Genomic DNA, 16,225 nt, shown 5'->3' on the forward strand with positions numbered 1-16,225 from the left:
GGGCCATGCGTGGGGATGGAGGCAGCGAGCTCTGGCCTCTCTCCCCATGCATTAGGCGGGAGTCTGAGTCCTGGACGCTGGAGGAAGCGGGGGGATGAGTGTGGGATGGAGGTGGTCGCTCTGGCGCTGCATTGGGCTGGGGACTGCAGAGATGGCTGCTGACCAGTTGCCATCTAGGGTCAGGACGGCCATAGGGTGAAGTGGGAGTCCCGCAGGGGAGGCAGCTGCGGGCGGGGCGGGGTCTCCCGGGGGATGGAACCTTGAGATGGGCGCCCAGGAGCGGTAGACGTCAGCAGCGGGCACTATGGGAACCGGAACACTGTGGTCCTTGGTGATCAGTGAGCAGTTGGAGCAGGACGAGGACGCTGCGGCAGCTGCGGACCAGAGCGATACCCGTGATACTCAGGATACTCATGGGTTAACTTGACTTTTCCTTCTTGGTTTTCGGGTCTTCACAATCCTCTTTCCCACTGGGATCTTTTTGTAAGTGTCTTGACATTTCCTGAAATTTCATTCTGATGAGCACCTAGGTAGAGATAACTAAAACGTGCTGTTCCCTTTTTACTTTTCTTTACCCACTTCACCTCATCTAGGCCTTGGTTGATGAGTACTTTGGGGAGGGAAGGGGGGCCTAAAGGTGCAGGGACAGCCTCCTTGCCTTTCTTTCTGAGGGCCTCCTCTGTTGGATCTCTATCCTACCTCTTCTCTGTCCTTCCCTTATTACTGCCCCTTCTGTTTCCATTCACCATTTTCACCCATGACCTTAGCACACAAAGTTAGGGTGTAAATTGGAATTGATAAGCTGGGAGATCCCAACTTCTACAAGGAGAGTATGTCCCTGTGAGTATGTGGCCAGGATGCCCCAAGACCCTGTGGGTGACAAAAATCTGGTGTTCCAAAGGTCGCCCCCCTTCTGTGGAAACCAAGTGGACCAGGACTGTCCTTTTCTTTGAGTCAGACAGGTGCTGGTTTATTTCACTTTTTCACTACTGTCCCTGCCTAGAGACCAAGGAGAGGGTTCCACACTGAGTCATTTGGATCTTTGACATCCACTGAGTTCTTTGGATCTTTGGGGGGAAGGGAGGAGTGTTAGGGGTTTTGTGAATATTCCAAGACCATTTCTAAACAGCAGGCAGCTTTTTGTTCTATATCAGTTTTGTTCTTTTCCTCTTTGGGTTCACTTCACCTCCTTATTGAGTTTGGGTGTAGGGGTCTCCCTCTTCATGAAAAAGAATTCAAAATTAGATGTGAAGGTGAGTATTTAGGATGAGTAAATAAATCACAGCACATTATACATGTATACATGTGTGTCGTTGAAATTGAGATCCTCCCCCTGCCCCAGTGTGTTCTTTAAGCAGTTTGCCAGAAATGCCTACTTAGAAATGCTACCTTATTGTAAGAACTGTGCAAGTGAGGAACAGTGACACTTAAGCCTCATTAGGTTGACAATACCTATAGCTCTGGTCTCATGATTTTGACAAAACCTTTCAGACTTGAGTTGGAAGAAAGCCCAATGGGCCCAGGTAGAAAAGTTTCACCCCCTCCAAGTTGGCAGGATATTGAAGTTTGGCTGAGTTGAAGAATCACTGTTCAGTGAATGTAGGGTAACACCAGCCCACTCCACACTCCAGAAAATAGAACAACCTCTCAATTATCATCGCCTTCACCTCCCACCTGTAAAAGCCCTTGACCTAGGAATCTGGGCATTTACAACTGCTCTTGGTCCCAGGGGGTTAGTACTACCAGTGAACAAAGATGATTCTTAGAAGGGATTCTGGAAGGATTTTGATTCCTTTCTATCATAATTGATTCAGCATTCACTCTGAAAATTTAGCAGGATCTCACTTTATGCTAGACAGAGTCCCTGTAGAACCTTTCCATTTAATGAGTGGCAGAATACAATAACCAAAAACTAGAGACAAAGAATGATCATTTTCAATGGAGGGAATGAAGTGATATTTCTGTGTGAGCTTGAAAGTAAAGGGTAACTTGAATAAGCAAAGAAGTGGGGAGGCTTTCTGCACAGAATTTCTGGTTATCTCTAATGTCTACCAGGATCTCACTGCTTTGACAGTGCAGCCATGTGCTCAGAGCCACTGAGGAATCTAAAAGAGAGCTCTGTAGGTGGCCAGAATGTGCAGGTGTCTCAAATCAAGTCAGAACCACTTGATTTGAGACAACAAGTCACAGACAATAGCTCTACTTTCAAGTTTTGAAGAGTATTTGTTTTGCTGTTTCTTTTTAAATTCCCATTCACTTTCATCATGGTGATGAGCCACACACATAAAGATAATTCATGTGTGTAAAGAATCCAGGGGATTGATAAAGGTTGGGAGCACATTTTGGTCTTTTCTGTGGAAAGTGGTATGTGTTTTATTAATTGTCTTTATTATGACCTGATAAGGAAATGACCCATATAAACTTCAGAATCAACTTATTAATTTCTGCATAAAAACGTGCAGGGTTCTTCCAAAATCCTATATACTTGGCAATAAAAAAAAATAAAATCATGGCATTTGCAGATAAATGGATGGTGTTGGAGAAGATAATGCTCAGTGAAGCTAGGCAAGCCCAAAGAAACAAATGCCAAATGTTCTCTCTGATATAAGGAGGCTGATTCATAGTGGGGTAGGGAGGGGGAACAAGGGAGGCCTCTGGAGCAGAGGGGTGGGAGGGGAAGGGAGAGACCATGGGGTTAGAAATGATGGTGGAATGAGAAGGTCATCATTATGCCAAATACATGTATGAAGACACGAATTGGTATGAATAGACTTTGTATATGACCAGAGATGTGAACTATTGTGCTCTATATGTGTAATATGAATTGTAATGCATTCCACTGTCATAAGTAAATTAAAAAAGAAAAAAAATGTGTCTTTTATAAGAGACCAATAAATGAGATGCTTTTTTATGTTAGAAATGCAAAATAATAGCTTTTTGTAATATATAAATAATTTCAAAGTCTAAAAATTATTCCAAGTACAATATCATGTGGTATATGTTTTTGTCCTTTACCCTTCTTACATAGGAACATTTCTGTTGTTAGGACCCTGCTCCCTTGGAACATTTCAGCAATCATTAATGGCAAAAGCAGCTACCACCCATAAGTTCAGAAAATGGAGATTTCCTGCAAGATGTATATACTGTGAACGCATTGTCCTATTTCGAGGTTTTAAATGCGAAGAGGTAAGATCTTTTTGGAATCACAATTTTTTTCTTTTGCTATATACTTTTTTGTTATGATTTTACTTATTTGGAGATGTATGTGTCCACACACAAACACACATATAAATATGTTGTCTGTACACCTGGGAACTAAATTCAGGGTCTTTCACATGCCATATTTTTAGAGAGACAGAAAGAAGAGAAAGAGAGAGAGAGAGAGAGAGAGAGAGAGAGAGAGAGAGAGAGTTTTTTTAATATTTATTTTTCATTTTTCGATGGACACAATATCTTTTTTTTAATTTTATTTTTAAGTAGTGCTGAGGATGGAACCCAGTGACCTGCGCACACCAGGCGAGTGCATTACTGCTTGAGCCATATCCCCAGCCCATCCACCCTTTCTTAAAATTGTGTTTTGAAATGGGTTCTTGCTAGATTGGTCTGGCCTTCAACTTGTGAAATTCCTGTTTCAACTCTCAAGTAGCTGGAATCATGGGCATATGCCATCACACCTGGCTTGCCAATACATTTTTAATAAAGTCCCACAGTTTATTTCTATAGTTCTCTACTTTGTTTTGCTGTTAAATGTAATTCACAAACCACAAGTAGTACTTTTCAACTTATTTTTGTCGTTATTAGTCTGCCTGTAATTTTCTTAGTTGTGAATAATTTTAAGGTGAGTCAATCATTTTCAAATATCATTTTCTTATAGTGTCTTCTTGTCTGCCATAAAAAATGCATGGCAAACTTAACCATCGTTTGCGGACATCGGAAACTTCCGGGGAAAATGCACTTATTTGGAGAAGAATTGTCCTGTGTTGCCAAAAAGGAGCCAGATGGCATTCCTTTCATAATCAAAATGTGTATTTTAGAAATTGAAAAGACTGCCTTGTGTTTACAGGTATGTTGTTCACTCTTAAAACTCTAAAAACATAAATGCCTTTGTGATTTGTTTTAATGAAAAAGAGACTTTCAGAAAATCAGCACTCTCCATTTGTAATAACTAAATTTATTCACATTTATTTGGAAAAGGTTAATTTATTTAACTTCAACTAGTATTTTCTAAATACTAATAAAAATTGAAGGAGATACATCCACTCTGTCTACATGTCTGCATTTAGCCCTTTGTACTAAAGTAAAATATTGCATTCTGTTTTTCTTTTCTCTTCAAGGGAATTTATCGAGTCAGTGGCAACAAGGCAAAAATGGCAATGCTGTGTCAAGCCCTGGAAAACGGAAGGCATTTAGTAGATCTGTCCCAATTTTCTTCACATGACATATGTGACGTGTTAAAATACTACCTTCAACAGGTTAAAGTTTTATTCTAAACCTACCATCAAATGCAAAGAGCAAAAATATTTTATATTTCATATTTTTCATTGGTATAGACTATGTCATCACCCCCCTCATTATTCTAAGATTTTATAATGATGTATTTTGATGTGGATATATTTCCATCCAGTATTCTGGCCACTCCATGAGCTCCGTCAGTTGTGAGCACTTTAGTTCTTGGAACTTTTCTTGATTTTTATTGCCATTCTCCCACCCACCAACTGTCTTTGTAATTTGCACTTGAAGCTCTTGTTTGGAGATGTGTGTGTGTGAACATACACAAACACATATATAAATATTTATAAATTTGTTATTTGTACTCATGGGGATTAAAAATTCAGGGTCTTGCACTTGCTTGGCAAGCATACATGTACTCCAATTCCCTTACCTTTTCTTTATTGTTCTTTTTTTCTTCAAAAAATTTCTAAGACAGTTCCTTGTCTTTTTCTTCTTGAATAAGTAAAGTATTCCATTTCTGAGATCATGTTTTAATATTCAAGAAGTCTGATTTTCTATTCTTTTGATAACGTTTTTTAAATGATTATATGATGCTCTTTTATTGTGGATATTCATAGATTTTTCTCATTAAGGGTTCTTTTCTCTATTTGGACTCTAACCTCTGTAGAAATACAATGTGACCCTCATATATAACATTAAATTTTCTATAGCAACATAAAAATTAAAAATGAAGTGAAGTGATTTTTAATATATCATTGAACAATTTGAATATCTAGTTTTTCAAATTATGAGGTATTTTGTTTATTTATTTATTTGTATTGCAGCTCTTCTTCTTTGAAATCTGGTGTCTATTTTTCATTTAGTGCACATCTCAATTTAGATCAGCTGCATTTCCAGTGCTCTTTCTCCATATCTGACTAGTTGACAGCATATCGATAGCATCATTTTACACCTTCAATTTGTTCTTTTTCTACCCATTTTGATTTTTGTCTTTCATGGTGCCTAGATATATTAGAGTTTGGACTTGAAATCACTTTGGAAGCACTTGAACACATCAAGGCTTTTTAAAAACTTTGAACTTTACTATAAAGTGGTCTAGATGGACTGTTTGGTATGTGCCTAATTGCATGTCTAGTTCCCTGTTCTGGGACTGGTGTGATCTTCTTGGGAAGGCATTTTTTTTTAATTCTAGATGGACACAATACTTTTAATTTATTTATTTATTTTTATGTGGGGCTGAGGATCAACCCTAGTGCCTCACACATGCCAGATGAGTGCACTACCATGAGCCACAGCCCCAGTCCCCTAGGAAAGGTTTTTTTCCTTGCCTAGAGATACAGTACCAATACCGTGGGAGCCAGGGTTACTAAGACTGTAGGATCTGTGCTTTCAGTGTGCATATAGCAATCATATCCCCATTGGAAGACAGTTACCTCTCTGTTCCTTATATTTGGCAATGCCTCGATTCAGAGAGCCTCTGTATCCCATTGCCCAGAGAAAAAATTCCCAGAGCTTTAGGAAGGAGATTGCCCTAGTACATGGAGTGGAGATAGGATTCTATAGAGAGCTAAGCTTTCTCAGCTGGCCCACCTGCAACCTAACCCAAGATCAGAGGACCTGGTAATGATTTTCCATGTCCCTTTAGGATTCTGAAAAACATGTTGAGTGACAAAGGGTCAGTTCTCTTGGAAATGCTGCATCAGGACTTATTCATCTGCTCTTCTACTTGTGAATTGTTGCTTTTTGTTTTCTCTATTTTCCTAGTCCTTATGAGCCTACTGTATTTTAGTGGAATTTCAGGAGGGAAAGAAATTAAGTATACATTGCTTGATCTACAAAGTTAGCCCAGGAAAGCATTGATAACCCTTTAATCACATTCTACAGACCCCTCAACTGAGAAATGGAGGTGGATACCTTTGAATGACTGGAAGTCTCATAATGTGTCATCCTTAATCTTGTTTAGTCAGTTAGGGAGAGGAGATGAATTGGGTCCAGTACAATAAACTTGCATTCTGTTGAGGAATTTTGTATGTCTAAGACTTTCATTTGGGAAAGTGTGCTCAATTCTTGCAATAGTGTTAAGAGAGTAGCCTTTATCTGACTCATTGACCTAAAGCTCCAACAGGTGAAGATAGAAACTGATCACAGGGCAACACCTTCACTTCCCACAGATATTATAGGACATCAGGTAGCTAACAGTTCACTGAATTTTCTATTGTAGATCAGTAGAAACATTGAAATTCATTATGGCAGTGGATATTTGTTGTAAGAACTTCTTTTTTTGATCTATTCATGGCAAATCAGCCTCTTTTAAAGTTTCATGAGATGGCGACAGTATGTTTTTGTAGGTCATATTATCTTGTGCTAATCTTCATTCTTGCCCAAGTAAAATCTGTGCTCTTTAGCACTTTGATATTTTTACCCCTTACTCATAAAATCCATGGGTTTCTGATTCATTTTATAGATTTTGTTCACTATTCTATGTTTATTCCAGTAAAACAGCTGAAGATTATGCTATTTGGGGGGCAGATGTGAATATAATGTGTTTAGGATAGAGATGAAGAGTTTTAAAATCCCATAATGAAGCTTAAAGCTTCAACTTCATTTAAAGTTTAGAATTTCACTCATTATCTATTAATTTGTTATTAACATAAATATAATTTATAGTCAAGATTTTGATTTGCTTTCTAAGTCACTTCTCTGCCAAACATATATTTTTTATTTTATGGGCAGGGATGAAGCTCAGTACTAGAGTGCTTGCATAGCATGCTTGAGGTCCTAGGTTCAATCTCCAGTACTGAAAGAGATATCAATAAATACAGATTGACTTTAGATTTTGTTAATCTAAAGGGACATGCTAAATTAATTGAGTAACTCTCACTTATAGTTGACTTTAACAAAGAAAACAGGCAGAAGATTTTTTCAAAATATTTATTTTTTGGTTGTAGCGGGATGCAATACCTTTATTTTATTTATTAATTTTTATGTGGTGCTGAGGATCAAACCCAGGTCCCCGCATGTGCTAGGCAAACACTCTACCTCTGAGCCACAACCTCAGCCCAAAGGTATTTTTAATATAATTTTGTTTCTTTAGCTACCAGAACCATTGGTTTTATTCCAATGGTACCAGGAATTTATGGAGCTTGCAAATATCATCCAACATATTAACCAAGAACAGGACAACAAAAGGGACGACTCTGAAGACAACACATCTCCAAATATGGGTATGGAAATCAACCAAATTCTTCTCAAAACCAAGGACCTTCTAAGAAAATTGCCACCGTCCAATTTTAACACTCTACGTTACCTTATCATCCATCTTAAGAGGTAAGAATTTTTATACCATCTTAGCCATTTTTAATTGAACAGGGCAATAGTATTCAGTACATTTATATTGTTGTGTTATGATTTTCAAAATGATTTTTAGGATCTTCTTATTATGTGTTGAGAGAGGGATACATTGAATATATTTTCATGCAGCAAACATGGTGCCCTCAGATGCTTCCTGTGTGCCAGGCTCTGGCTGGTGAAACTAGGATGGAAACATAGGTTTTCTGCTATTTGGGCTTATCCTCTTGGGTTACAGATCTGTATATAACCCACAGTTCACCATCCTCCTTTTTCTAGTAGCTGTGCACAGCTTGTAGGCATGCAGAGGAAGTTTTGGGGGTAGAGATAGAGCAGAAGAGGCAAATGCCCTTGAGTTCAACTTTAAGAACTGCATGATGATTTGGTAGAGAATGTGCAGAAGAGCATACGAGGCAGAGAGAAACAGACATGGAGACACAAGAAAGCATTTTGCATTTGGAAAATCTGATTTCATTAAGCTACAATATAGCAAGCAGTAGCAGGAACTGTGCTACTCTTCCCAGAGACTTGATAAAAAATCTTACGAACCTGGCAGATGAGTTGACCATGTTGTTTCTATACCCACTAAAGAACTTGGAATCAGGAATTTCGCATATTCAGATTTGCCAGCTAGACCTTTCTGACAGCAATTAAGATCTCCTTTTTTAATTTTTTTTAAATTTATTTTTGTGGCTGGAACTGTGGCTCAGCAGTAGAGCATGTGCAAGGTCCTAGGTTCGAACCGCAGCCCCACATACAAATAAATAAATTAAATTAAAAATTTTAAAAATTTATTAGTTCAAATCAGTTATAAATGACAGCAGAATGTTTTTCAATCCATTGTACACAAATGGAGCACAAATTTTCATTTCTCTGTACATGATGTAGAGTCATACCACATGTGCCATCATACATGAACTTAGGGTAATGATGTTCGTCTCATTCCACCATCATTCATACCCCATACCCCTCCTCTTCCTTCCCTCTCTTGAGCCCAATCAATGTTCCTCCATCCCCAGAGACCCAATTATGTATCAACATTTATTTATCAGAGAGAATTTTGGCCTTTGATTTTGGGGGATTGGCTTACTTCATGATATTCATGAACCCCATCCATTTACCTGTAAATGCCATTATTTTATTCTCTTGTAATGCTAATAGTCCATTGTGTATATATACCACAGTTTTTTAAACTATTCATATCTTGAAGGGCTTCAAATTATTCCATGAAATACAAAAGGAGGAAACCCTTCCAAACTCATTCTGTGAAGCTAGTATCACCCTGATAACCAAACCAGCCAGAGACACATCAAGGAAAGAAAATTTGAGACCCATATCCCCGATGAACATAGATGCAAAAATTCTCAATAAAATTCTGGCAAATCACATACGAAAACATATGAAAAAAAGCAATGCTCCATGATCAAGTTGTGTACTTCAGGGATGAAAGATGGGTTCGACATACAGAAATCAATAAATGTAATTCATCACATCAATAAACTTAAAGAGAAGAATCCTATGATTACATCAATTGATGCAGAGAAAGCATTTGACAAAATACAGTACCTTTTCATGTTCAAAACATTAGAAAAACTAGGGGTAGTAGGAATATACCTCAACATAGTAAAAGCTCTCTCTGCTAAACCTAAGGCTAACATCATTCTAAATGAAGAAAAATGGAAGCATTCCATCTAAAAATTGTTCAACATAATCCTTGCCACTCTAGCCAGAGCAATTAGATGAAAGAAATTCAAGGGAATACAAATAGGAAAAGAAGAACTCAAATTATCATTCTTTGCCAACTACATAATTTTACACTTGGAGAATCCAAAAAACTCCACCAGAAAACTTCTAAAATAATCAATGAATTTGGCAAAGTAGCAGGATACAAAATTAATACCCATAAATCAAATGCATTTCTATACATCAGTGATGAATCCTCTGAAAAACAAATAGGAAAACTACCCCTTTCACTATATATATATATATATATAAAGCTGTGAGATATATATATATATATACACATATATATATCACAGCTTTTTTACCCACAGATGAATCTAGTATCATCCTGATAGCTAAACCAGGCAGAGACAGATTTCCTTAGATAGTCATAGAAATAACAAGCTGAGAGTGTTTGAAGTAAAACCAGAACATTGATAGTGGCAATAGAACAGAGAGATGTTCAGGAGAGAGAATCATTTGGGCTAGAAAACTAGCTGTGGGCAGCTGGGAGTGTGGCTGGTGATAGAACACTTGCCTAGCACATGGGAGACACTAGGTTTGATACTCAGCACTGCATAAAAATAAATAAATAAAATATTGTGTCCATCTCTACGTAAAAATTATTTTTTTAAAAAAAGAAAACTAACTGGGCAGTGAGAGAGAAATTGACAGTGATGTTTCTGATTCCAGTATAAGAAACGGGGAATATATCCCACATACAAAGATGGAGCAATTTTTAGAGGTGTTTTTCTTCCTTCTGCTACTGAGTTCAGTAGTTCCTTCTACTTACATGCATTTTATCCTAAAATAGTACTCTGAAACTCAGTTTGGTGTGTGGTAAGTATCATAATGAAACAAAGGATTCTTTCCCTAGACCCACCAACCTTGACCCTTGACAAATGTTTTGTAGTCTTCTATAGCCCGAGTTTTCTCCACCCTTCTCAAGTCATAGTAAACTACCATTAAGGACATCTATTAGGCAAATCTCATACACTTTATGTGTTCTTCTTTTCAGGGTTGTAGACCATTCCGAAGACAACCTGATGAACTCAAAAAACTTAGGGGTGGTATTTGGACCCTGTCTGATGAGGCCCAGGCCTACAACCACTCCTGGTACCATCTCCTCCTCTCTTGTTGCATATGCCAACCAGGCCCTGTTAGTAGAGTTCCTAATTACCAATGCACAGATGATCTTCGATGGGTCCCTAGAGCCACAAAATGTTTCATCCAGTACTGATGTTGTTGCACCTTGGATGGATAAAAGCCCTCCTTCCAAACACCTAATATCAACAGAAAATTCCACAAAGTCACAATATTTTTCTACAAAGCAAGTGAGTTTTGACCATTACAGAATTGGATTAAATATGTGATGTGTATGTATATGTTAACAAATTAATAGTCTTTGAACTGTTTGTTTTTGAGATGTGTTTCGCTTTTAGTTTACAACTTTTCTTGTATCAATAGGATATCCACACTGCAGATATTGAAATTAAAAATTATGAATTGGCTACATCATTTGAGGAATCAGAATGCAAGCAAAATGCATTGGAAAAATGGGATGCATGTGTCATTGGTGAGTGGTCATGTACCATATATCTTTGCATATTTCAAGCCTTGCCAAGAACTCGTGATTAAAAACCAAGGTGAGAGTTGGACTTGTAGCTCAGTGGTAAAACGCTTGCCTTGGCATGTGTGAGGCCATGAGTTGGATCCTCAGTACCATATAAAACAAATAAATAAAGATAAAATATTGTGTCCATCTACAATACTCATCCTTTAAAAAAAAACAAGGTATATTAATTTGAGGTAAGTTCAAACTTCAAGGTTTTATTAGTTAACTTTTCTAGCCACTGAGAAAGTTTAATGAATGTGATTTAAATGAATATCTTCCTTTGTTTCTTTCTTGTAAAAAGATATCTTGAAATTCATAAATTATTTTTGTTCTCTTTCTGAGATTTGTTTTCACCTTTACTTCCTTGTCATCAATTAAAGTCAAAACAGAAAAAAGCTGGACTCCTGAAACTCAAAAAAATAGACTCCTAAAGTTTTTTGATGTCCCTTTACCTGTGGCCTAACTTTAGCACATTAAGCACACATGTCTTCCATTTTCTTGGCTCCAGTCTTTTTGTTCACTGTTTTTTGATCACTTTATTTCAGTGAATGGTTTCTGGTAAGGGGGTTGAAAACCTTTCATTCGTTACTGCTTTAGTAGAGCTAAATCTGAATTTTTCAATATATAGCCATAAATGTTAAATTTGATATATAAAATTAATGAAATATCAATGAGTGTAGCCTGAGAAAGTCTGAAAACAAAGACAGTCCATTACCTCTCTGCCAAGAAAAGCACTGGACTCACTGATTCCATTTATATGATTTGATCTTATTAGCACTTCTGTGCTATGAACCTTGGGCTCCTTTAAGCCACGGCTAACAGTCTGAGGAAGGTAAATAATGCCAAGGGTCATGTCCCTAAATTATTGTTGATTCAGGGTTTGAATCTCATCCTCTCTCTTTATAAAAGTAACCTTGTTTTTTCTGTCCAATGAAATTGGATTCCCAGGTAGGTATAGTAATAACAATAAATAATTTTAAAATATTTGACATTTTCATTACATACCAGGTAATTCTGAGCCTTTTCTTTAGAAGATCATTAACACCACTTGCCAACATATCTCCACATAGGAGTTTGTCTTGACAGAAGAAGGCAAGTAGGGCTAGTGCACTAGGCTTGCCCAGGGCAGAAATGGAGCTGGAGCTGAGCCAGCACCCAGGCAGCTAGAAGTGGTGCTAGAAGTTCTGCAGGACTGTAAATATGTTCTGGTGGTTGCCATCCAACCACAATGGCTCAGCTCCCTTCTATCAATGTGAAGAAGGGTCCAGGACAGCAAATCACATGAGCAGTGCCTGGGAACCAGGGAAGAGAGGCCAGCAGCCTCAGGTGAAGAAGGAGGTCAGATGAGATGATGACCTGCGATCATCATCAAGTGATGCTGCTGTGCACCTGTCTGCAAACCACTGCCTAAGGATACGGGAGAAGGACCAGGTGGCAGGGATGAGACTGTGGGCTATGAACAGGGCTGTTGGAAAGCCATCAGACCAGTGGCAAGACACAGAGTTGTCTGATGTTTCTCAGCAGGGAGTCGAGGATCATGGCCAGATGGCTGCACCTTTCTAGCAACAGGAGCTTCTGGGGTACATGCAGCAAAGTTAGAGTGAGAGATGCTATGGTTCTAGGTGAGAAAATAGGGGCCTTGGGACCAGATGAGAGGAGAAAGAGAAGGAGGTAAATCTGGAGTCTCCAGGACCAGTAGCACAATGGCAATTTTGACCGCTCTTCAACCTTCCTTTGTCCAGAGGATGTTACCATGTATTAGTGGATCAGCTGGGAGAGCATCCAAGTCCTCTCTGGTGTGTTGCCCTCAGTATGGACAGAATGTAACTGGAAAGCAGATTAAGTGACAGGCAAAGTCCTTGGGATTCAGGACATGGCGTTTGTTGGTGTACAGAATAGTGTTACTGCTCTAGAGTTACCATTGTCTGCCTGGTGAAATCAGGAAAGTCTTAACACAGAAAATATTCATTCATGGGTAGTATATTAAAAGAAGTTGCTACAAGAAGTGTTTTTTTAATTTTATTTGCTTTGTGACTATTTGTTTTATTAAGATGAATTTTAAAAAGTAATGCTTTAATTAAAAATGTGCCTTTAATATTGTATGGATTTTTAATTCCTCTGCATAGATGACTGAGAAACTAATGTTGGAAAAAATATGTAAGACTCTGTTGTTTGAGAGAATGCCCATTCATAAATAACCACACTTCCTAATTAACCAAGCTTCATGAAGTTAAAAAAAAAATCTCTTCTTTTTCAGATCACAAAGAACTTGAATCATCATCACAAAAGATGGACAATATGTGTAAAACCACGAAACCACTTAGTCTGAAATCTGATGTGACAACAAATGATATACAGAGGCCTATGCCAAGCCCCAAGATGAGATGTTTCTGTTTGCCTGTAGATAGGTTCCATCTTGCAAGCTCCCCTAATGAGAAAAACAGCAGAAATGTGGGAACTGTCAATTCAGACAAGTTTGGCCAGAATCTTACCTTTGAAGGACTTAATAGAAAAGATACACCTACTAGTTTTGGCCCCCAAATTAATGGTTTTGATCAGCAGATTCCACAAAAAACTCAGGGACAACAAAGTGAACCAAAGAACTTAACTGGCACGAGTGCAGTGATTGTGCCAAGTGTACTCCAGGAAAAAGTGACAATGAGCATCCAGGTGAGTGGTGACCATTCCAACGGTGCCACAGAGCCCAACACGCCAGCCAGTTTAGCAAGAGAGGCACCAGAGAGACTGTCCTCGCATTCTCACCGTCTTGCTCCTGCAAGAGCACCCAGAATACTGCAGCCCCATCTTGGGACAACATTTTACAAACCACCTACCCCAACCAGCAAAGTCAGGGGGACTGAGGAGAGACCAGCTTCACCTTCAGCAGCAGTGCCTCCTAGCACAGCTCTTACTCCCCTGAGTCATGTGGAGAAATCTGTGCCAGAGGCAGACAGCACATCAGCTTATGCTTTGAAGCCAGCTGCTGAGCATAAAGAGAAATCTGAGGAGATCGGCCTACCTGACATGAATCCAATCTGCCAGGGACTTGGGCTCAAACTAATGGAAGAGTTACAAGACCTTGAATTTGAAATGCCACAGTTTGTGTAGTTGTCAAAATTCAGTTTTTCTTTTTCTTGTTTCATTTTTATGCATTTTGTTTATTTTATGAAAGAATATTGTAACAGAACCCCTTTTGTTTAGGATTGCCAAAGTATATATTTTGCCTTTTGGGCTTGTATTGTCTTTGCTAGTCATATAGAATGGTAGTGTTTTAGTCATATAGAATGATAGTGCTCACTGGTATTGTCTTTAAATTCTGTGTTTTTGAAGTTGTGCATAAAATTGCCAAAGTTTATATTTTGCCTTTTGGCCTTGTATTGTCTTTGCTAGTCATATAGAATGGTAGTGTTTTAGTCATATAGAATGATAGTGCTCACAGGTATTGTCTTTAAATTCTGTGTTTTTGAAGTTGTGCATAAAATTGCCAAAGTTTGTATTTTTCCTTTTGGCCTTGTATTGTCTTTGCTAGTCATATAGAATGGTAGTGTTTTAGTCATATAGAATGATAGTGCTCACTGGTATTGTCTTTAAATTCTGTGTTTTTGAAGTTGTGCATAAAATTGCCAAAGTTTATATTTTTCCTTTTGGCCTTGTATTGTCTTTGCTAGTCATATAGAATGGTAGTGTTTTAGTCATATAGAATGATAGTGCTCACTGGTATTGTCTTTAAATTCTGTGTTTTTGAAGTTATGCATAAAATTGCCAAAGTGTATATTTTGCCTTTTGGCCTTGTATTGTCTTTGCTAGTCATATAGAATGGTAGTGTTTTAGTCATATAGAATGATAGTGCTCACTGATATTGTCTTTAAATTCTGTGTTTTTGAAGTTATGCATAAAATAAGTATTATAATTTTAAATTTAAAATAATTTTCTCTATAAAATGTTTCATGTAAATGCATCTTTAATATATAATATTGTTCTCAACAAATAGGGGCAGTAGGGAAAAGTGAGCTTTATTTTGGAGCAAACCTTGTGCTGATTCATAAAATGCTTCTGAATGCAAGTGCCTGAAAAACTTGATTGGGTATGAATATATATTTTTCCCACATAATGTTCTAGTGCATCTTTGACCACTTGTGTTATTATAGCATGTATGGAAGCATTGGCAATTCATATAACTTTTTTAATATTTACATAATGGCCTTAAAGCTTGCCAATCTGTGTTTACTAGCATTCTACTTGTTAATTTTTACATATGGTAATTAACACAATTGTAGAAAGAAAATGCACTTCAATACTAAAAAGTTTCAGACATTGGCAGAGACAACACAGACAGACAGAGTTGAGGCATCTCGAGCCTAAGAGACCTGTGACCTCTCTGCTCTCAGCTGCGGCCTGTTGCTGGATTGCCTGCGACTTCTGGCTTTCTGCTGAGGAGAGCAAGTGGCCAACAGCTAGGACAAGATGAAGCTCTCTCTGGTGGCTACAGTTCTGCTGCTGCTCTGCGCAGCATGGATGAGGAGGATGACAAGAAAAGGACATGGGTACCGTGGTCGGCATCGACCTGGGGACCACTTACTCCTGCATCGGGGTGTTCAAGAATGGCCACTGGAGATCATCTCCAAGGATCAGGGCAACCGCATCAGGCCGTCTTATGTGGCCTTCACCTCTGAAGAAGAACGTCTGATCCGCGATACAGTCAAGAAGCAGCTCACCTCCACTCCTGAGAACATGGTTCTTGATGCCCAGCAGCTCATTGGCAGCACTGGGAATGACCCTTCTGTGCAGCCAGACATCAAGTTCTTGACTTTCAAAGTGTTTGAAGAGAAACCTAAACCATACATTCAGGTTGATATTGGAGGTGGGCAAACTAAGACCTTTGCTCCAGAAGAAATCTCAAAAGACTCAAGGAGTGCATTGATAGTAGGAATGAGTTGGAAAGCTATCCCTACTCTCTAAAGTATCAGATTATAGATAAAGAAAAGTTGGGAAGCAAACTTTCCTCTGAAGATAAGGAGACCATGGAAAAAGCTGTAGAGGAAAAGATTGAATGGCTGGAAACCACCAAGAAGCTGACATTGAAGACTT

The 16,225-nt window shown here is 38.4% G+C and overlaps 1 protein-coding gene and 1 long non-coding RNA gene across 3 annotated transcripts in view; one reads left to right on the plus strand and one right to left on the minus strand.

Annotated features, from left to right (window-relative positions):
* LOC144249213 (uncharacterized) overlaps positions 1-16,225 on the minus strand; it is a 182,149-nt gene that overhangs the window by 150,231 nt on the left and 15,693 nt on the right. The gene's annotated exons all lie outside the window — the stretch shown is intronic.
* On the plus strand, positions 305-14,245 carry LOC144249145 (rho GTPase-activating protein 29-like). The gene is made up of 8 exons (XM_077791334.1): positions 305-395; positions 3,029-3,186; positions 3,875-4,063; positions 4,335-4,472; positions 7,547-7,779; positions 10,541-10,856; positions 10,990-11,098; positions 13,395-14,245. Exons 1-8 carry the CDS (start codon positions 305-307, stop codon positions 14,243-14,245), a joined length of 2,085 nt encoding a protein of 694 aa, XP_077647460.1.

This window comes from Urocitellus parryii, chromosome 11 (assembly GCF_045843805.1).
Source record: "Urocitellus parryii isolate mUroPar1 chromosome 11, mUroPar1.hap1, whole genome shotgun sequence".
NCBI lineage: Eukaryota > Metazoa > Chordata > Mammalia > Rodentia > Sciuridae > Urocitellus > Urocitellus parryii.

What these genes read in the sequence shown, in the direction of transcription:
- LOC144249145 (XM_077791334.1), top strand. Translation starts at nt 305, where the DNA reads ATGGGAACCGGAACACTGTGGTCCTTGGTGATCAGTGAGCAGTTGGAG. An exon ending in AATATTTTTCTACAAAGCAA is followed by an intron (nt 10,857 to 10,989) that starts GTGAGTTTTGAC and finishes TTGTATCAATAG; the next exon opens with GATATCCACACTGCAGATAT. An exon ending in ATGGGATGCATGTGTCATTG is followed by an intron (nt 11,099 to 13,394) that starts GTGAGTGGTCAT and finishes CTTCTTTTTCAG; the next exon opens with ATCACAAAGAACTTGAATCA.